Below are 22,380 nucleotides of genomic sequence, written 5' to 3'. Positions count from 1 at the left end.
CGCCAGGATTCCACAAGTTTCATCCAGAGCAGTGAGCAGTGTTTCCCAGGAGACAAACCCTTTCTCCTGCCTGGGACTGAATAAGCCTGGGCCACAGGACTCCCTCAGAGGTGTGGAGCCCAGGCAAGATGTGGAACGCTGAACGCGGGGATACTGCACACAACTCCTCAGCTGGTCGCGTACTGCCGGGGATGCTCTTACCAATACACCTGGGTTTGGTTGTCCTAACGCCTCTTGCAGGCTGGCTGCTTTCTGTGTTCTATTTCTTTTTCTGCTACTGACTTGCTTGCTGTCCTTAAATGCCTATTCTCTTCACCTAAAACTGAAAAAGAACAGGCACTTGCTAAATGAAATTTCTAAACGTTTCAAAAGTACTAGGAGGTGCCTACGTGAAAGGTACTCTCCTGAACTAAAACATTCTGTCAAGAACACGTAGAGCACTGGCTTTCCTAGCAAATAGGTTCCTGGCTTGTTTAGTAAGCAACACCACAGCAATGTCAGCCCATTGCTGGTAACAAGTGTAAAAATCCCAGTCGCTAATCTCTATTTTTGCAAATAACCCTTGGCATCCATAATTTCTTTGGGGCAAAGATTGTATTGATGGATTTTTTTTTTAAAAAATATCATGTCTCTTGAAGGGAAATATTAAAGAAGGAATTGAGAAAACCCTCGTTCTAGAACTCCACACTTCTTTTGCGTAACGCGACACACAAGCAAGCGCTGTCTCTATAACCCTTGGCATCCATAATTTCTTTGGGGCAAAGATTGTATTGATGGATTTTTTTTTTAAAAAAATCATGTCTCTTGAAGGGAAATATTAAAGAAGGAATTGAGAAAACCCTCGTTCTAAACTCCACGCTTCTTTTGCGTAACGCGACACACAAGCAAGAGCTGTCTCTTTATGAAGCGGGTGACTAAGCTGGTTGTTTATTGGAACCTGCTGTAAATTTGACACAATGAAGTTAACTCCTTTCTCAGACACAACTTGGGCATATCCCAGTACACAAAAAGGTAGAAAACGAGCGATAAACCTCTTTCAGGTTCCTGAAATCCTAGTTTTACTGGTACAGATGTGAATTCTGTCCTCACCATAACCTGCGATCAAACTCATAGCCTACAGTGTGAATAAGAGGCAGACAAGATTGTCTTAAAATCAATTTTTAATAAAATATTTATCAGAATCTAAAACAAACCCTTTTCTGGACTCAGACTTGCTAAGATTTGCATGAACAAAACAAAGATGATCACAGAACTGTTGGTGTGTACATGGGTGGACGGCGGTGAAATGCCGGTGAAAAGCCGAGCGCCTGGCTCCCGTGGGTGCAGTCCCGCACGGGCAGGGGTTGTGCCAGCGACTGAGCCCAGCGGACCCGGTGTAGCCAGGGCTGTTGCCACTCAGTCAGAAATAGCAAGTACTGAAAAAAAAACTCACCCCAAAAAACCCCAGACTGAGCTGAGGTTTTCTAAAGAGATCATCTATCCACAATAATGAAAACCAGGTAATTGTGCATTAAGTGTCACTAGTCGACGTCAGCAAAGCAAGTGCAGTTGTTTCAAAGATCTTCTTCAGGCAAGCTGAACACTCTTCTGGTATTTGTGTTCTACGGAGGCTGATTAAGGAGGGACCAAAACACTCGGACAAGAAAGAACAAGGGAACTATTGCTTTAAAATAAATACCATGGTAATGATTACTCTGCATAATGTACAGTTACAAATATATAAATATTAATTTCATTGAAAGGATTGCAAGCAAAAATCACTGATAACTAGCACTGCTGCAGCTATGCAGTAACATAACTTGATGGAAGTAGGAATCTCTGTGTCTTACAAACCCGCTGGCACTCTTCTCCTTTTGCAGTGAGGGACCAGCAGAAAAAGGCAAGGAGAAGCATCTGTCTGACGGAGGGAGGCAAACGTCTCTGAGCCCCAAGCAAATCAAAGCCCAAAGCGGCAGCAGCTCTGCTGTCCTGGCTGACTTTCCACTACCAAGGTGATGAAAAAGATCAATTCCTTTGCTCCAAACTATGATCAGCTTCTCTTCATGAAGCTGGAGCCTGAGTTTACAGCGCTGAGCTGCCCTTGTGTTCTCAGGGACGGGAATGCGACTGATAAGCTTCAGTCAGAACTGGGCCAAAGTCTATGAATAACATCGAGTCTGATAACCCTGTGCTGGGTCCAGTGGTTCTCACAGACCTAGTCCTAAAGAGCTGCTGTATTCCAAATAGGATTTTGAAGAAAGAAGAAAAATAAACTAGGATTTGTTTTCCCTAGGTAAGAATGATTACGAGAAAGATGAACAACAAATCTGGGACAGGGAAAAGCTATGAAAGAGGGACCATCAGCTGGGGTGGAGAACAGGGCAGAGACCTGCTCCTTTACTCCTGTGATAGGGGAGAAAAGGAACTACGACTGCGGAATTGGAGGTTCCTTTATTCAATTCCTTAAATAAAATGATTTATTTAACTACAGAAAGGAGCTAGTTTGGTGTGGCAAGCCTGGGGGGAGGCGAATGTTGCCAGGAGCAGCTGGGTTAGTGACGTGCTTGAATGTGCCAACGCTATGAAGAAGCGCCGAAGGTGAAGTCAGGTTCCAGGATCCAGAAACCCTGGCACAGCACCTCACCCACACTGCCCTGTCCTGTGCCTGTTTAAGGATGGCGCAGCTCAGGCTGCTCTGCCTTTGCCTTCTGAGGGTTCAGGTCCTTCTGTTTTTCCTTCTAGTTCTAAGACAGAAGCAAGACTCCTCTGCCTCAAATGGAGGCACTGGCACACAGAGACACCACAGAACGAGGCCACGATTGCTGGGCTGACACCATCAGAAGGAATTATTTAGCTGGCAGCACTGGGGAGACGGCTGCACCTTCAGTTAGTGCAGTGCATGTACGAGAGCCTGAGGAAAGTGCAGTGAGTCAGGTTTAATACTTGGCTGAAGCTCCCTACCTTCACCTCCTTGTCCCCAGCGGTGCTGCTGTCTGACTGCCCCAGGATCTACGAGAGGACTGAGTAATATCAAATGACTTCAAGTATCTATCCAGAAGCACACAACAGCCAAGGAAACTAAAAGCAGAAAGGGACAGAGGACAGGAGGCTGAGGGATCCAGAACACAGGTCCCATCTTCTGTGGGAAGCCAGTCACACAGACATTTCAGCGTGACTAAATGTCTCTCCCAGACTCAAAGCATTAAACAGCTGAGGCTGGAACCAGCAAACAGCAGGGTTTGTATTGTGCAGCTTTGATATTTAGAAAAGAAAAAAACCCACCCTCTTGTTGCAGCTCACACTAGGCCTGTTATTTACTCAGGGGATAAATATTGACTCAGTCCTGTGTGTGTACACAATAGCCAGTGTCTGCCAGGCCAGTTGCTTACAGGAGATGGAATTTAGTTTAAAGGCATTTATTTACCTGCCAGCCAGGAATGCAGCCGCCAGCGCTTCCGCTGTGCTGTGCGGACTCAGTGAGGACACGGTCTGTTCGTGCACACTGGAGAGACGTGGCAAAAACCTCTGCTGAGAAGCAGTGGGTATGTACGGGCAGCAGCCACGTCAGGATCCTGCGAGGAGAGCTCAGAGCAGCCATGAAAGAAGGCTTGGAAACCTGCCAGGAAAGCAGTTCTGGAACTTCTGGGAACGTCAGGACTCAAATCTTCATCATGTCAGCTACATTCTGCAAATATCTGGCCCCAGACAAAAAAAAACCCACTGGAAACTACATATGCCCAGCTTCTGGGATACCTCCTGTTTTGTCCCCATGTGGACATTTTTCTGAAGTAAAACTGCCTTTATTCTGAAATGGAATGTCTATACTGGGATATATTCCTGTCATGGTTCCTGCGTAAACAGGCCCTAGAAATGAATGGAGCTGGGCTTTTTCCTGTTTCCATTCACCAATAAACACCCTCAAAAGGAGTTTCCACCCCACTCTTGGTCCTGGTAACAATAGAAGTGGGAAGATAAAATATTAACACTATTTTGCAACAGGCCATTGCATGTAACTCCTCCAACGAGAACAATGCTGCTCCAGGCAGGAAGAGAAACCAAAAAATCTTGGCTGCCGCACTTGTGGAAACACAAAGCTTTTGTTTTTAGTTTTACCACATTGCTTGGGGCAGGTCAGTCTAAGGGAGTCCAGCCTCTGGGCCACCAGTGACTTGTACTGGCCAGCAGCTCCTACGCGTAGGTCACCGTATCTAGACCAACCGTTGTAAGGGGGTCCTAGAAGGAGCTGAAGAAAAGTGACTGGTGAAGTCAGGCAAGCATTTAAAAGGACCACGCCTTGGGTCAGCTTTATTTTCATGCCAGGGTTACAAGGAGGAAAGGGGCTGAGAAGGCTGCAAGCAGCCCTTATCAGCACATAGTGCAACACGAAGAGGGCTCACCCACCTCACCCCTGTCACTGCTACGGCTGGTAAACTCCCTGCCCGAAGCCTGCAGCCACACGGGGGGCAGTCCAGCCTTCCAGCCGTGAAGTTCAGTTTTCTCGTGTGAAATGTACCTCCCAACAGCTTCCCTGAGCAGGGAGCCGTTAGGGAAGCCTTTCTCTTCTGGGACAGTGTTGTGGGTGCAGTAGACTCATGGGCTGGGGAGGATGATTCGCCTCTTGCTATGTCGTAATTAGCAAAACACACTGATGTTTATTATTATAATTTGAAAGAAAACTTCTCAGCCATCTTTCCTCAAACAGCAGTTCAGCTAAGCACAAGGCCTGGACTTAGCTTCTAAATGTAGCTAGGAAATGGCATTTGCAGGATCCTGACAGTAGAGGAAACACTCTGAAATGGTCTATAGGTTTGAATTCCAGCCCCTATTTTTCTCCCCTAGAGGGCACAGCACATTGGTCTCCTATCCTTGGAAGTACTCCAAAGAGGACGCACAAAAGGCAGGAAAACTGACAGAAAAATAACACTGAGTGTCCCTCTTAGAGCTCCAGATCCCCCCCACCGGGGCAGCAAAGCCTACAGTTCTGAGTGCATCAGGAAGTAGTCATCGTTCGGTTTCTGTTCTGCAGCAGGTCGTCTGTAGGAACAAACTCATACAGGAGTTGATTCTGAGCCTCTTCTCTGTATTTAAATTATATATTTCTGTTGAAAAGAGAACATAATGAAGAAAAGTCACTTTCCCATTATATATCGTTATGAAACATCACCGGGGCTGGGCAGAGAAAACCTTAAAAGGTATTTTTTTATTCTGCTAGGAACGGAGACATTCAGGCCACAAGGATTTTTATAGGTTGCCCTAGCAAGATCTTGTTTCTGGTGATTCCTTGCTGAAGAAGTGAGCAATTTAGTTGTGTGAATGCCTCTTTTGAGGAACTGAATACACCTGACCCAACACACGAGTTAGTACGCTGTGTGTTGACTCTCAAGCCAGATTTTTGATCCCCCACACTCCAGCTCACCATTCTACTGTGGTCACTGCTTCCTGAACCTTGTCCACTTCTCTTAACGTGCTTGTTGTCGTCAGTTCTGTCACCATCTCAAAAATGTCAGCTTCCGACGCATAGGGGTCTGGGTCATACTCATAGGAGTAGTACGACAGATCTGTCTGTAGCGGAGGGCCTTCCTCTGCTGGAAAGGAAACCACAGAGTCTCAGGTTGTGCTTTAGCTAAAGAAACTGCATCCAGCATCACCTATAGCCTGCAAAGCCATCGTTCCTCCATCAGCCTGAACCAGCAATAGCTGAGCTACAACTGGTTCAGCACCGTGATGTAGCATGGAGAAACTTCAATCGTTTAAGACAACAGACACGTCACAGGCAGAGACCTGCATTTATCCTGCTCACATTCACTCTGGTCTATACTAAGACGCTGGCAGGTCACTCACACAGTGCATATCCCACTCAAAACAGGCAGCATCTCTCTCTGGTGGGTGGTTGCTCACTGTCCAGAGGGTAAGACTGCAAGATAAAACTTCTAGGAATATCAATAGGTCCCTGTTCTCTAAACCGCTCCTCGAGCCAGCTCAGCTGTCCATCTTTCCTGTTTGCTTTCTGGACACACTGCTCCAGCAATCACTGAAACCGTTGTTGCAGGGAGGAAAAGTCCCCGCTTCCACCCCGCCCCACCGCAAAGTTGGCTTTATTTAAGAAGAACACTCATCAAGGCCTTTGAAAATGTTTGTTCTCTAGGAATAAAATATCTGAAGGCTCTTCCCTGTTGCCTCCCACATCCTCCCAGCAACAGGCTCAGCCCCAGGCAAGGGAACACTTGCCTGAAAGCAGAGTCAGTCTCTGTGTTCACTTCTTGGCCTTTTCCAAGTGAGAACCTGCCAGATCATGAGCCCGCTCTATGAATGGATGATTGCTGTCCACCAGGGACAGAATTAACATCACAGACCTCGCTCGTCCCTGGAATGCAGCACTGGAGTCAAAGCAAAGAGGAAAGGCCGTTGCATACAAACCACTCCCCCATCTCCAAATGCTTGTGCCTAAGCCAATGTTTGCTGAACACCGATGGGGTGAAAAGAAAAGCGGCCGCTGCCAGTCCAGTCAATCCAAGAAGAAACGCGGGCCTGCGACTAATGTGCCTGCCAGGAGCGCTGGGAGATGACTCCACCTGGAAGCAGCTCTCACTCTGAAGTTCCCGTTCGGAGCTGGTGATGGGTGGTGGCATTTAATTATTCTTTTTTTTTCATAACAACAACACATCACCAAATACAAGTATCATAATTCCAAGAATCTTCTTCCAGCTACCGTCCCTTCTAACCTCCAGAGCAGAGCTGTGCAAGTGTCGCGGCCCCAGCTGCGGGGGGAAGGCTGGAGGGTCAGGCAGCCGAAGGTTGCAGGGGTGCCTGCCCGGAGCAGCTCTGCAGCAGCACCGACACCGCCGAGTACTGCTGCAGCACACTTGAACGTTGCTTTTCCGTCAACTACCTGCAGAATCACAACGTTACTATTGTCTTTCAACAGTCAGCTGCACATTTAGCACTTCTGGCACAGAAAATTTAGGGATTTTCAGAAGAACGTTAATCAAAGCACCACTTCAGCACAGAGATTATATCAGAGCTGCCATCTAAAGATGCAAAGAGGATCTTCTCTTCTCTACAGAAAAGGCTAAAGCTTGAAGATCAAACCTCACGATTCTGCCTCACTTGCTGCAACATCTGGGGCAGACTTCTGAAAGGAGTTTGGAAATGCTTTGACCATAACAAGGTGCTGCCAGAAATGCCACATCCTGAGTTTTCAGGCCCATCTATACAGAATTGCTTACCTCAAACAGTATAACTCAAAAGCTGTCGTTTATTCTAGCAAACTCACTGGTGTATATGAAACTACACTGCAAGCCCACGTTTACCAGAGTGAGCCCAAACGCTTTATGACGTTCCCCACTGTTTGCTGGAAGGGAGCTGGCTCTCCTTGTTTCCATTGCTGGGGTAACATAGACAAGAGCTGACAACGAAAGCATCAATCAACCCAAGCCGAGCCCGCACAAGTCATATGGTGAATACAGACAGATTTCAGACACTAAACACCACGAGGTTCTCCAAGAAAATGGCATTTCCTGAAGATTAACACACTGCAGCAGTTTCACCAACCTGCCCCAAGGTTGATTTGGCTCCTGGAGCTCTGCATCCTTTTAGGAAATCAGAGATTTAGACATGGCTCATCAGAACTTTCACTAAAAACCCAGAGCACCTGAGCCGACTTAAACCAATCACACGCTTCACTGCTAACAAACCAGTGAGTCCAAATGAGACCCGTGTAGAAGGAGGGATTCATTCATTTGTTAAACTTTGATTCATGTACCGTGTGGTTGACCTGAGAGGAGCCCAGAGGATTAATGAAAATCACATGCTGGGCGCTTTTCCTGATGCGGGATTTAGTACGTTTTGTTTTCGAACGCTCAGTCTGCCAGGGCTGCTCAGACAGCTCAGTTCACAAGAGGATCTGCCTTCCAGGAGACTCTCAACTTGAATGCTTTCAGGCGAAATGCGTGTGCTTTGACAAACATACCCGTATGGCACACGGGTTTGTTAATCTAACCTCTGCATCCAAATGCCCCACGCACACACAAAAGCAATGAGAATTTCCACTTTCGCTGGTACTGACAGCCCACTGAGCCAGCACTGCTTTTGTCTCTTTAGAACAGAAGCCAGAGGGTTTTCTCAGACAGATACTTTAATGCCGATTATTTCAGAAACACTGTTCTGAAAACTTTTGCATTGTGGACTACCGTCAAGTTCCACAGTTTTTTTCCCAGGTAACCCTATCTTTACTATCACAATGTTATTTGGAAACAATGTAATTGCAGTCTCATTTTGTAGGCCAGCAGCAAAACACTTAAGTATGGCCCTGCATACCAGCAGTGCCCTGCCGAGCAGTTTGGGAACGCTGCTTTAAAGGGTTCAAATTGCAAACACAGTTTCCATGCTGAGTGCATAGAATTTGCACGGAATAAAAGGCAACAAGCATTCATCTCAGTTGTTCCAACAGACAGCAACCTGATATATATGTACACATATATATGTTTTCACACTAAGTCCAGAAAAACGGGAGAGGAAAACAGGAGAAACATCAAACACTAAGATGGAATGACCTGCAGAAGTAGCCATAATGAAATACTCGCCATGCTTTTATACCTTAATAAGAAAACTGTCCATCAACTTGTGTGGAGCAGAGGAAGGGCAAAGAACAGCATGGTGTCTCTTGTGTTGGACACACGCTAGCCCAAACTCCGGTGCACAAGGACATGAGAAGTCATCGAGTCCTCTCTTGAAGAATTAACTTGTTTTACCGATTTGTTCGGCCAGGGGAAAATTAATGAGTGGAAAGCAGCCAGGAAAAATCTAGTCCAGTTTATTTACTAGAAACAGCATGAAACAAACTATTCTATTGACCCCTCCACTGCTTCTTGGTGAGATTTATTGTGAGCCATGAGCAAGTTCGACATGAGTCTTGGAAAAAAGTGTATGAATATAAGCACCAAATAAAATGAGCAGCCAAATTCCTGGCTGCTTCATCTACTGACCTTAACATTTTTGCTCACTAAGGCTCTTTATTCTGAACAGCAGCTCTGAGAGAATCAAGGCTGCCGGCTCATTTTTTGCACAGAACTGCTAGGGGCAAAGTTAATCCACCTGGATTCTAGTTCTTGCAATGGTTTGGTCTGTTGTCACGTCCCGCTCAGCTGTTTGTTGAAGCACATTACATCAGCCTGGTTTTAAATCTGATCTTTCCAACTTCATAGTGAAGAAAAGATTACAGCTTGTGTTGTTCAAACATATCAAGGCTGAGAAAATAAAAGGGTCACTTGCCCACTCCTACAAACAATTACCTAAATCTTGTATGTGCACTGAATAGATGGCAAATGCAAGATTTCCCAACAGGAAAAGGACTAAAAGAGCTAGTCTGCTGTGGAACAGTTATCATCCAAAGTTTTCTTGACCTCTTCATTTTTTTTCTGGTTTCTGAATATTCTGTCTTTTCTAGAAGATGAAGACATTCAGCATCTTTACTTAAATGTGCTTTCAGAGCCATACATATTTTTAGAGAGTGAGAGGATAAGCTTAAACGTTGCTAAGGAAGAAGGCCTTGGATAAATGCAAAGTATGACACTACCTGCTGGGGTTTGCTGAACGCTGGGCTGCTCAGCCGTGTGGGCGTGTGACTCCCTTTCTTCTGGCAAAGTCTTGGCTGTAAAGAAAAATAAATGTATTGGTCATAAAATCGGCTAATGAATCTCTAGAAAACATTCACATTTCCAGAGGTGGAATACTTTGTTCTGCAACTAGATTACAGCAGAAAAAAGAACTGAATGAAACCTACAGGCAGCACACTGAACCATGGGCATCTGTTCTATCCTTGTGTTATTCCTGCACGATGCTACTTCCATCTGACAATGGTTCGGGTAAACCTGTCCATCGGATCCACACACAGGCTCCCCATCGTAGCCGCAGTCTCGTGAACACATGCACTGCTCAAAATACTCATCCTCCAAGCAGCCAAAAATGTTATTGCACGGTCCAGAGTGAACAAAGCCTGAAAAGCAAGCAAAAATGTCCAAAGCAATATTTTTGCATGGCATAGGGAAGAGGAAGGTGGAGTGGCAATTTTCTTTGATTTCTGGTGAATTTCCTAAGACTTCTCACAGGAATTCACAGGCTCTGTAGAATAAAAGGCTCTGTGACTCAAGCTGTCTTTCTGAAAGAACCATAGTGCAGCAGCTTCCCAATACAGAGCAAAGCAACAATTTTGTATGACACAGAGGACAGAAAGGAACAGAAAGGAACTGGGGAAAGTTATTCCTTTCACTGATGCATGAAATTGAACATCTTCCTACAGGCAATTGTGGAACTCTATTGCAAGATATTTTAGAGAAAAAAAATGAAAAGCAGGCTGCATTAGTCTGTTTGGCTGTCGTAAGTTTAACAGTCGTATCCCACAGACCTTTGCAACACTTCCACTAACAGAAATAGTGAAATAAAGGGTTTCTCTAAATATAATTTTGAGTTCTGAACTCCTGGAAAGTATGTCTGTGGGCTCCATTTTCCAAAAAATCTGCCTGGTTTTGGTTCGACTTACCAACCCACTGGCTAGCTGAGCTTTCCACCTCATTGCATGTTGGTCCATCACAGAGCTCCCGGGCCAAGGGACTGTTTTCACTCACGTTGTAGAAACGAGTTGCTTCAAAAGCTGCAGGACAGGAAGAATAAGAAGTGACAGCTGAGCCTTGTGCCTACAGCTCTACTGCTGGCAAAAATCAAAAGGAAAACAGGCACGTACCTGGCTCATAGTAATCATACACTTTGATGGGAACGGGAGCTGTTTTCCCAACTATGTGCTCTCTGAAAGCTTGGAACTTTACACAGGTCATGCACTGGCTGGGAATCTGTATGAAATTACATAGCATTGCATTGTCATGAAAACTGCACTTTAAGTGAAGAGGGAGGCATTTGCCTCTAATGCACTACACCGTGCTGGACGCTTGGGGAGAATGAAGACACCTCCAATGCTAGGTATAGACACAAAAATAATGAATAAAACCAAAGAGGATAAATTAAAATACGTGATACTTGGCTTGCCTAACGCCACTCCTGCCATCAGCCGGGTCGCTACTACGAGCCAACCATTTACTGCTGCTGACCAAGCCTTGAGAGATCTCAGCTTCCGCTCTCAGGTCCGTGCTGTGAGATCTGAAGTACGACTGCCTTTTTATTTTGTTCTTCCAGCAATGCCAGGTGTGGTTATTTTGAGACAAAAACTAAGTGATATCTGCCCAGAAATTCTATACGGACTGAAGCTAATCACCTGCCTCTGTTATACTTTGGCTTCCAACCAAAACCACAGCACCTACCTGCCTCCAAAGAGCAGCCCAAGGTGTGTGCTAATCCTCATCTGTGAGGGCACCAACAACAAAACACTGCACCTGTTCCATTTGCCTGGCACTGAAGAGAGACATAATTCTAAGAAACAAAGTCCTTACCTCATCAAAATAAAAAAGGACTTTTCTTCCATCCACTTCATATCTTTTTAATCCAATTTGCTTGTTCATCAATAACTGGGGAAAAAATTAACAGGTTTCATTTCATCTCATTTTACAGAAAGAAGAAAGAGAAGAAGAAAGATTTTAGACTTAGAAAACTGATTGGACACCAGACCCCAGGGATATCTTCTGCTGGAAAAGGACGTCTCAGTAAGAGAGAGGGGAAATGCACAGAGGATGGCAGTTGCTGTCATACAACTGAAGAAAACGCCACCTGTGGCCTGATGAGGAATGCTCACAAGGTGCACAATGCCAAATACCCTTCCTGGTCCCTGGCACATTTATGTCCCTCAGGCTACGCTGAACATATCGTCCATAATCTAACTGAATAGCTCCTGGATTGTTTTCAGTACCGAGGCTCAAGCAAAGACCTCAGAGACTCCAAAACACTCAGTAAAGTCTCTGATTTACACTCCTTCAGACCACCGGGGAATCATGTTGCTGGGTATTAAAGGTCCCGTTCTTTCACCAGCTGAAAAATCCAGAACATTCCTCTGCAAGGAAAATGAATTCTTACATTTGAAGAGAGCAGCCATTCCAAAGAGCCCTCAGCATCCTCCCTTGTGACAAATGGGGTCAGGACGGGCCTCTGCTGCTCATCCTCTCTCCCTTTAATGCCACCAAAATAGAAATGCTATCACCTGCTGTAATTCTGTGGAGTTTTGCTTTAAAATTTCCAGAAGATTTTCTCTTAAACTTCTCTATATTTGGAATGCTGACACCTCAATATTAAAATGATGGTCATGCTGTATGCACTTTAGCAGTCAATTAATCATCAGGGAGTTGATCAGTTGGATTCAGGACCCATCTATCACGAGAAAAACATTTAATCTAGAAGCTGGGGAGGACACTGGTCTGTGGGAAAGGAGTTCTGTGATTTAATCTCAGTTTGGGGAATGAAATAAGGGCCAGAGCAGATACTTTAAGTCAGTTCTCCAAACTGTCCTACTACTTTAAACCTCTCTGTCAAACAATCTCATTTGTGACATACTTCCTTGGCTTCTTTTTTTATTATATTAACGTTCCTAGGTTATTTTGAGCTCTTGGCATGAAAACTCTGTGGAAAGGAGAACAAAGCATTATTATCATTGTTATTATTTGGAAAGAATGACCTGAACCAAACGCTGTTTCTACCAAAATTTGCCTAAACCTGCTACCAACAGCGCTAACTGGGAATTTCTTCAGCGCAGTGCTCCTGGTTGTAAAACCCTGCACACAGCTTCCTGCTATTACTGTAACAAGCAAAGGAACATGTGTTTAAGTCCCATACGATATGGAAAGGGCCAATTTAATTTGTCCTTATAATTTTAGGGGCCTGATGGTGGCTGTTATTACTCAGCAGTAGATGGCTGCAGACAGTCCTTTTATGAGGGCTTGGAGAGGCTGGCGCCACCGGGAAATGCTCAGCTCAGCTAAAGTTGCATTTTTCTGGTGAAGTTTGATATATACCAGCCTGGGGTGACCTCCTGACCCTGTCGACACCCAGCATTATTAGAAGGATTTGTGGCTGTACAGCCAGGGGGGCTGCCCTCACCGGGCAACAGAGCGATCATTAACCATCGCTGCCCCGGAGCCGCACGTGGGTCCGCTCGGCGCACAGCGCTCCCTTGGGAGTGCCAACAACTAACACAGAAACCTGATTTACAGCCCTGCCCCTCCTCCTCACCAGGAGGAGAGGGAAAAGGCTAGGGTAACAAGAAAATCCAGCAGTGGCACGGACAGCATGTGCCTGTGCTGAAGGTGGCATCCAAAATAGGTATCAAAAGCAGTCCTGGGTGTCCAGTGGCCAGCGAGGTGGCCCTGAACGTGACACAACAGTCTCTGCAGCCACAAGGAATCCAACATCGAAAGCAAGCAGGTGTCACTCAGCACAAGGATTATGGCAACACACTAGCAGAGGGAGAATACGAGGTACCTCCGATAAAAGTGTTTTGAAACATCACACGTGTAGTTCACTGGGGAACCAGAATCAGAGTTTCCTTGCCGGGTATATCCTGATGTTAATCATATACTCACAGTTAGCGTCAGTGTTTCTGCTCCCTGGAACACGTGCAACACGCCCTGAACACTGCTTAGCGTCAACGATGAGAGAGCACAGGAGCATGGCTGCACGTGGCATCCTTTCAGAATAACTAAATACAAAACGAGCGTGTTTTGTTTATGAGTCCTTATCTGGGACACCTGCCTGGCTCAGCCGCGTAAACAAGCCCCAGAGCAGAGCACAGCTGCCTTGGCAAACAGGGAAAAAAATTGTTCCGGGACTGAAGTGACAGAACCTACGCAGTCCCCTGTAACCCATGAGCGTAGGGAACCTTCTCAGGACTCTCAGCCTAGAAACTCTTAACTCTGTGCCCTGCTGAAAGCAGCACAGGAGATGTTCGCTCAGAACAGCCGGCACTGCGGGAGCTCCTAGTTCTGTAATTTCTTCTTAACCTCTTTTCAGGAAAAATAAGGAAAATAGTACAAACAACTGTCACTCTAGCACCTTTAGCAGGAGGAGATGAAATAGTAACCAAATCCACTAGAGGCCACCTCACCTAGTTTTCCTCCTTTCTCTTACCCCGGGGTACTGGAGACCCCCTCCTAGCGGTCTCATGTGAAAAGCCAGATTCAGTTTGTTGCACCATTTGTTGCACGCAAGAGGGAATATCAGACTCAAAGGTCAAGAGGCAAATAAAACCTCCTGCATTTTACATGCACGCATTTGAAAACAGGATTCTCAACACGCAGCTAGTGAACAGACATAAAATAAAGTTGATGATATTCCATCGCTGATCAACACACATCTCTGTGCAAAAGTGTTCCAGCACCGCTCCCTAATGCCAAAAGGATGCAATTCTCTGCTCAGGGACTGACACACAAGTTTCTCTGGCTTCAGTGACAGCCCAGGAGACAGACTGACAGCAGCTTTGACATGGATTGTAAGCCCCTGAAGAGGAACATACTGATCTCATTTTCTCCAAGAAAATGCAGTGTTGTTTATATTATAAATTAGCCAAATGAAGCGAAATCCTAGAGAAGACAAAGCAATGTGCACTTTTCCTTGAATTAGCATGTCAGATTAAACTGCCTGGTCTTCACTACGATTCTACTTCAGAATTCTTCTCTCAAATCCATCCCCCTCTCTGTAGAAAGAAGATGAAGTTACTAATGGAAGAGACCTTTTGGAAGCAACATACTTTTTAGCACTTTACCAATTCTCAAGGATGCAAAGATTTTACACCTCTTTAGTGAAATAGTCCTTAAAAACTATTTGCAGCACAAACTCCACCAGTGAATACACTGTAATGTAAAGCTAAAGATTATAGTTCATCCCCCCTAGAGGGCTGGCTGGGTAAGAGGCACATTCTGTCCACCTCAGTTTGCAATAAACATGATGTTCTCCCAGAAGAGGGAAGAAAAAAAAAAAAGGCAAAAAATTCCAAGACACAGAGCCTCCAAAGAAATGGAATCCAGATGTTGGAGATAACACAACCCACCAAGAGGCCATAAACAGCTCCTGTAAGAGCACATTTTCACTTCAGCATTTCCAAATGGGTCTCATTTAATTACTGTGCACTGTGCTCAGTCATAAACCTTCATGTGGCCATGTTCAGGAAATTTGTTAATCTTGCTCAGAACATCTGTTTGCTCATTTCAGATAAAATATTTTTTGACAAGTGAAATCTCCCACCCCCCTAGTTTTAACATGCAGTGCTCTAACATTCAATGACATTTGCTTCCTATTGCTCCCCAAAGGGAAGCCCTGCCAATTAGAGAGCCAGGTCCTGGCCCGAGATCCTGCCTTGTGCTCCCATAACAACATCTTACCTGCTCCAGGCTCTCGATATCCGCACGAAACCCAGAGAACAACGGCACTTCCAAGACAGCCATGTTCGAAGATCCAGAGTGAAGCCACCTTCCCGTGAGAAAAAAAAAAAGAGACAATCAATGAAAACAAACTCAGGATCCAATGGCACATGGACAACTCGGGATGAAGGGCAACCGAAACAAGCTTCAGGTGAAAAAAATATTAAAAGGATCTAGTCTTCTTTGAGGGACTTGATGAACACCATCATACTGCAAAGAAAGGATTTTCTCTTCTGCTTTTATTCAACAAAAATTAAACACAACTCAGAGAGGGCAAAGATGTAGAAGATGTCCAGGCAAATAGAGGCAGAAAAGCAGAAGGAAGGATGTAGTTTGCCGTGGGGCTGCTTGCCTTATTTGTCAATTAATCACTGAGAAAATACACTTGGTAAAAGGAAATTACCCCTTGCAGTAGAAAAAACTTCTTTTCTAAGCAGAGGGCTGTAAATGGATGTGGTGTAAGAGGAATGTTACTTCCCAACACTAAGCAGAGTCATTTGACCCTGGGGTTTCGTAAATGGTCATTTCCCTCCAGCAGCTAATTAACACTGAGAAAAGTATCTTTGCTAATGAGTCTGTGGACTCACTCTCCAGTTACTAATGTTAAGAAACTCACCGTCTATATCATCCTCTATAGTATCAACAAAGACTCCAAAAAAACCCCTACTCAAATTCAGAGTTGTTACTGCTGAAATGTTCATTAGAAAACCAAAAACACAGCAAGGGGTTGAGAGAGAATTGATTTGGGCCACTGCAAAAGATTTCCATTTCCTGCAGCACGGCAGAAGAGTCACCATCGTAACAAAGCTCTCGCTAGTTCCAGAGCGACGCTCCTTTTCTCTGCATTCACATGTAGCCAGCACTAAACCAGCCCTCCTTGGCAGCTTACCTGTTTGTTGTGTAGTTGCACCACAAAGACAATGAGCCTGGACCCAGGAGGGTTTATTAGCTCATGCCCAGCACTGAGAAACCACAGGATGCAGCTTCCAGGACCTAATTTGCCAGATCTGAAGTGGTTCTTGCGGGGCTACTTGGAGACCTCCACACGGAGACCTCCCCAGCGCGGGCGGGCGGCCGTTTGCTGCAGCGCTGCAGAGTCGCCCTGGATGTACCAGCACGCCCCAGCTCGGACAGTCGCAGCAGCAGGAGGTGGACTGGGGACAGATCCAGCTGGCTCAGTGTGAGGCAGCTCAAGGCTGACAGTCTCCCAGAGACCTCAAGCCTTGTTAATCCTGATCTAACTCCATGCACCATACTCCCTAAAAAAAATTGAAATCCTACAGTATCCATTTACCTGCACTTTGCCCATTCTCTGCTATACTTCACAGCCCTCTATTTCCTGTACTATTTTCTCCCTAAGTCCTTGAAATTGCCTCACAGACTTCACAGAGCATGGCAACACTTAAAACAACTGTGTTCTGAAGAACATTCCCAGCTCTAAATATTTCAGCTGTCATCCTTAGACGCACTCCTCCATTCGCATTGCCTAAATAAGATGATGGAGGATTTAAAGAAGCATCGTTACAGGACGAAAGGGAGGAAAGGGAAGATTTAATTTGCTTTTGTTTTCTTTCCAAGCAATCAATCTCCTTGAAATAGGTTTTCTCTCAGATTTCTGTCTTTGCTCCAGCAATTCCCAGGGCAGAAGTTTGAGAAATAACAACAGAAAGGTTTTGCTGATGCAGGGCAGCCTCCTTAGTTACAGGCATCTTCAAGGCAGGGAGAGAAGAGGTTGAGGCACTGTTATATCCAGCCAGATGACCCTAGCAAACTCAGCAGTGAATGTATCGGTACAGATACACTGATCAGCACACCAGATGATCTCTGAGAAAGAGGCAGGACATGACGCAGATTCGCATTTCCTACCTAGTGCATGTCTCCAGGATGACTTTGTATTCCTGATGGTCCTGATCTGAAGCTGGGTCATCATCATCCACCAGTGCCCTCTCCCTGTGCAAGGCTTCAGAGCGATTCTCATCTGGAGAGACAGACCGCAGGAGATTTGGAGCTTGAAGATGCTGCTCAGACTTGGGCTCCTTCAAGTTAACCAGGAGCTGGAAAGCTGGTTTGGCAATAGGATCGGGTACATTGTATGTGACATCAATCTGCAGCAGAAAAGGGAGGAAACAAAAACAGATCCAGGCAGTTTATTAGCAGAGGCAATAGAGGCTTTAGAACAGTTGTATATAGATTATATATAGGTGTATATATATAGCAGATTCACCCTAGCACAATCACATTTACTTCCATGAATTAAAACAACACTACGTTATATAACTAGAGAGAAATACAAAGCGTAACCCCTTCCTCACAGCAAACTGGGATTAAAAAAGTAGGAAACAGACTGAGAGTTTAGAGTTCATCTGCTCACATACTTTCTCTAGCCTCACGGCAACTTTACCTGCATCAGACAGCAGCCTTCCCCTTTGGCACTCACAAACAGCCCCGTTGGGATACTGGGGATCTGGGGAGAATCCACAGTTAAGACACAGACAAGACACAGCACTCAGAATGGAGATTAATATCAATTTTAGCTTTATTCTGTACAAAGTTATCTTTCCAGTTATAAAGGAGACTGCAAAAGTGAAGTTTGTATGGCATACTCTTTTCAGCCATCTGCATTTGACAGCAGTAGAAACAAGCAGCAGCACAAAATAAGCATCGGGCAATAGTGAAAAACACCTTTAACTTTGCGTGCTGCCTCCTTCACATCAGAACCCAGCCATAAAACCCCAGGAAGTCCCAAGATTTCAGTGTTTAACTTGTGCTTTTACCATTACTGAACTAATCTCAGTTGTCATTTAGAACCCAGCTCACACAGATCACTTAAAAAAACCCTGGGCTCCATAAACACAAAACCACCTACCACTGCAGTCTGGAGGACTTTTTTATTCATCTTGTTAAGCTCAAATGTCTCCTGGTAGTCTAGATTAGTAGAAGCCAAGGAAATGGTAAGGTTGACTCCTCCAACGTAAGAAAGGATAGCATACTCAGCCAGAGCCTGCAGGGCTACACATGTGTCCTGGGGACCCAAAGAGGCAGAGATCGGAATAGTGAAAAATACAGCAGCAGAGATTAATTCTGCATGCATTGAAGCTACATTTTCAGGAAGCAGCCCACCTGAGTAGATGAGAATCCTCCAAGTGCATTCCTCTGCTGTGAAAGCCATTTCACTACTGGGAGCGCAGAGGCCACGTCTCCGAGGAGTGTGTAAGTCAAAAGGGCGTAAGATGTCATTTCCACTTCTGCAGAAACCACTGAAAGGAGGTGGGGGGGAATAAATGAAATTAATTAAAATACCATTTAGAAGTGAGAATCTGAGCACGTCTAGAGACAGTAAAAAACGTTAGGAGTCTGTAGAAGTAAACTCCAGGTGAGAAAAATGAAGAGGGATCTGCGCCCAAGATGCATCACCTTCCAAAGCCATCTCTGCTCCCAGCAAAAGCTCCTTCCTTCACGCAAAAGAAAACCTGCTTCCCATTTGGTTGTATCCCACAAGGAATTTCCCTCCCACTTCAGTTCTACTATGCTGCTGCCCATACTAGACATCTAGCTCTGTCTCTCTTTTGCTCTTAACCATTTCTTTCAGCGTAGCATTACCTGCTTTTTACGAGCTCTCATCTCATCCTGACTGACTGACTGCCATTTTCAGACCACCTTGTATCATAGGAACAATTCACTAGAACACACGGAGCCGGTGGCCTGGGGGTGCTGCCCATTCCCTTTATCCCTGTGTTTGCAATCCAAGTACCTGATTGAGAGAGACCGTCATTAAAGCCCATGAAGGCATCTTCATCAGTAACAAGAGTTCCCGTCAAGCTCCAGTGTGTAAAGCCATCTAGAAAAAAAGGAGTGGAATACGTATGCTGTTACAGCAGGACTGCAGCAAAGCCTCTGTAGACAGAAAGAATCAAATTGTGCCGTGAGGAAGACCTCATCTCACAGGCTTGATCCTCTCCAGTAACTTAAATATATCATTCGAGTGGCAAAGGCTGTTTGCTTGTTCCTGGAAGAGGACTGCCTGTTGAGGGACGCGCCAGCCCGGCCCCAGGAGCACAGCACCTTGTGTAATAGCCATGCTGTTCATTTTCCGCAGCGCCACAGCAGCAGAGGGACTGTGCAGCAGTGTGAGGGCATATGCCATCAAGGCAGTAGTGTAGGGGTCTTCTGCTGAATACAAGTTGGACTCCAGGAAGTGTTTTGCTTTGTCGACAGCCATTCTTTCTTCCTGTATTTAGGGGAAAGAATCCAGATATATTACCAGCCTCTATATCTCAGAAATCGCAATCACTTTGTCACTACATTGCGTCCACTAAAAAAAAAAAGCCCAACAACAAACAAATCTAGGAAAGTTGCATTTTGCTCTCTGCAGAGTAACACTAACACTTCCCTTTCCCTCAGAGAAGCCATGCATCACAAATTCAAAAAAAGGAGCAAACAACCTAGCAAGAGTGTTCTAGACTAACGCTGAGACATATTTATTCCCCTCTAAATGTGAAGAAATTTCACGCCCCTGCAAGGCAGCAGATGAACAGAGCAGAAGCGAGCTCTCTACTGTATGTTTGATTGTGTTCCTGACACTCTGGAGCGCCTAGCAGACGCCAGAGGATAATAAAGGCCAAGGTTCCCAGGGGTCCCTGCAGCCAACAAACATGTTTTATTAACTCCCTCAATGACCTCACCATGTAAGAACGTGGCTCTGATAATTTATAGAAACAATTTAATTGGACTTGATGTAATTTGGTTTCCTTTGATTTCCCTGTGGCACCAACCTTCCCCTTCCTCATTTCCTAGCTAAGATCATTAGTAACACTTGCAAATCTCCTCTAGGAAAACCTTTAGATCCACATAAACTGCACTTCCAGCAAATAAAAATGCTCGGGCTGTCCTGACACAGCAGCCCAGAGAGAGCACCACCTCACTTCTCAGAGGGAGGACACTGCTCACAGGCAGATCCTTGGAAAGCGAACAGCAGCAAAATTGTTTGGGTTGTTTGTTGGGTGTTGGAGAGCTATTTTATATAAGTTCTTGTTACCTCCGAAGTTACACCTGTTTCCAGAAGAGATGCAACCACGTAAGCCGTCAGGGAGATTTTACCATGGATTCCACCCTGGAGGGCAACAAACACCAGATGAAAACTACAGAACAGAACCCCTGATCAAAAGACTCTTGAAGCAAGACAAAGAATGTGTTATAACTGTAAGAGGAGCTGTGGCACCACAAAACGTCTTTTCCTTTGCACGTAAGGGGTATGAAATTTAGGCACCCAACCCAACTCTGTAGCTTCTTTCCCCAGCAACAGCCTGAGACCACACTCAAAGCACGAGACCTGACCCCAGAGCCGTTTGCAAGACTGACAACTTGCTTTCCATTCTCATGGGACAGCACACACACGTTCCAGCAGACTCTTTTTAACCGAAATTCTCCTGGCTCTTCCTACGCTATTCTGTCTTCTCAAGTGCCACATTCATATTAGGCATGAGGAAACTGCATCACTTAATAATAACTTCAAAAATGCACCTATTGCATGATTTTGAGTCTGTATAGTTTTTACCTGAATGTCCTTATTTAGTATCCTGCCCATAGCAGGAAAAGAACCATCTTCTTTCTGATGCTGAATAATCCAGTCTTTGGCAGCTGTTAGTTCTTTCGGGTCAATGAAAATAAACCCACGAGACTGTGCAAAGGACTTGAGGACAAAAGCTGTTAGCCTGTAAATATGAATTTATCATCTTTACTGAGAAAACAAATTCAGAATAACGTATCAGTAAGGGGAAAACAACATCCTTAGAAAGCACAAGTTCTAAAAATCTTGTTGGGAAACACTAAATATTGTCCAAAAAACCCCCACGGTACATAAAAGCACTTGAACATCGTCCAAACTTCTGGATAAGAGCAGGATTAACTGTCGACAAATTAAATTGAAAAGTATAACTTGAAGATATATTTGTCTTTGTTCTGACACTCTGAAACTGTGTTCCACTTTATAGGTGTTCATCTGCTACTCAAATTATTAAAGCTTTCAAAATAAAAATCAACAACCTTATAAATATCTAAGTATTTGTAAAGAAAAAAGAACAGTAAATTTTCCAGTTTTGTTACTGTCTTAACTAACAAGAAGTCCAGTCCAATTGCTGAAGTCTGAGGCTGCGTTAGACCTTATAGAGAATTAAGACTTAAGAAAGCAACAGAAGTGGTTTTGGAATTCTAAACCTCTGACATGCAAAAAGTGTGAACTCTGGCCAGCTTTGGGAGATTGAATCATTCCTTTAACAAGCCTCTGAGGAATGGGAGGGTAGAAAGCATGCTGCCTGGCAGGGGATTTTTCAACTGTTAAGTAATTCTGTGTCACCATATTTTACATCTAGGGACTGGGAGATGCCAGATCCGAGATAAAAGTTTACTGTCTTAGAAACAGTGAGGCAGCAGCATCATAGCGGTGGTACTTTCCCTTCGAGGAGTTCCTGCAGAAAATCAGTTTAAAGCAAAATACAGAGCAGATGGAGAAACCAAATGACAGCACAAGCAAATGAATGAAGACAAGAATCTACTCCATCTGAGATAATATAGTCAACTCACACACTAATGTGATGTAACGTACAACCATAAAGGCCGCAGTTTCCTAAGGGAGCCGTTAGTGAGATGAGCTGATATCTCAGTTTCATAATTTCTGGCTCTCATTGTTTGACTCTTAGAGGTCCTGCACTTCCAATTCTCAGGGCATAAATCCATACCACTCATTTCACCCACGAAGGGATACAAAGCACTTGAGAGGGAGACTTACTCAGATTTTTCTGGGTTCATTTTAGTGTTTTGGTTTGTTTCGTACCCTGGTAGAAGCCTCTGCCGCTTCTAGAGACCGTGAGTTTCTCTGTATATGCTTCAGGTGAAGCTCCATTCCCAAGTGGGATTAGGTGCTTAAATGCCCCACACATCGCTTCTCCAGCTCCAGCAGATCCTTAACTAGAGCTTCTGTGCCTGAAGCCTGGACATATTAGATGTGATTATCTTAACTGCCCCTGAGTCCGGAAACAACTCGAATATACCTCCTAGT

The 22,380-nt window shown here is 44.9% G+C and overlaps 1 protein-coding gene across 1 annotated transcript in view; it reads right to left on the bottom strand.

Moving 5' to 3' along the window:
- Positions 1 to 4,533: 4,533 nt before the first annotated feature.
- Positions 4,534 to 22,380, bottom strand: part of CPAMD8 (C3 and PZP-like, alpha-2-macroglobulin domain containing 8) — a gene marked incomplete at its 5' end in the record, with an annotated part of 42,401 nt that continues 24,554 nt past the window's right edge. Inside the window, 16 exons of the mRNA XM_009876715.1 lie at positions 4,534 to 5,078; positions 5,396 to 5,564; positions 9,554 to 9,628; positions 9,761 to 9,973; positions 10,517 to 10,627; positions 10,718 to 10,823; positions 11,418 to 11,492; positions 15,288 to 15,375; positions 17,193 to 17,431; positions 17,728 to 17,790; positions 18,193 to 18,348; positions 18,447 to 18,583; positions 19,078 to 19,164; positions 19,389 to 19,554; positions 20,362 to 20,436; positions 20,881 to 21,037. Of these exons, the coding sequence (XP_009875017.1) occupies position 5,078; positions 5,396 to 5,564; positions 9,554 to 9,628; positions 9,761 to 9,973; positions 10,517 to 10,627; positions 10,718 to 10,823; positions 11,418 to 11,492; positions 15,288 to 15,375; positions 17,193 to 17,431; positions 17,728 to 17,790; positions 18,193 to 18,348; positions 18,447 to 18,583; positions 19,078 to 19,164; positions 19,389 to 19,554; positions 20,362 to 20,436; positions 20,881 to 21,037 (1,918 nt within the window). The remainder of the gene's footprint in view (positions 5,079 to 5,395; positions 5,565 to 9,553; positions 9,629 to 9,760; positions 9,974 to 10,516; positions 10,628 to 10,717; positions 10,824 to 11,417; positions 11,493 to 15,287; positions 15,376 to 17,192; positions 17,432 to 17,727; positions 17,791 to 18,192; positions 18,349 to 18,446; positions 18,584 to 19,077; positions 19,165 to 19,388; positions 19,555 to 20,361; positions 20,437 to 20,880; positions 21,038 to 22,380) is intronic.

The sequence above is a fragment of the Apaloderma vittatum genome, unplaced genomic scaffold (genome assembly GCF_000703405.1).
Source record: "Apaloderma vittatum isolate BGI_N311 unplaced genomic scaffold, ASM70340v1 scaffold9109, whole genome shotgun sequence".
NCBI lineage: Eukaryota > Metazoa > Chordata > Aves > Trogoniformes > Trogonidae > Apaloderma > Apaloderma vittatum.
The sequence above is the reverse complement of the archived record's forward strand: the minus strand, read 5'-3'. Positions and strand labels throughout refer to the sequence as shown.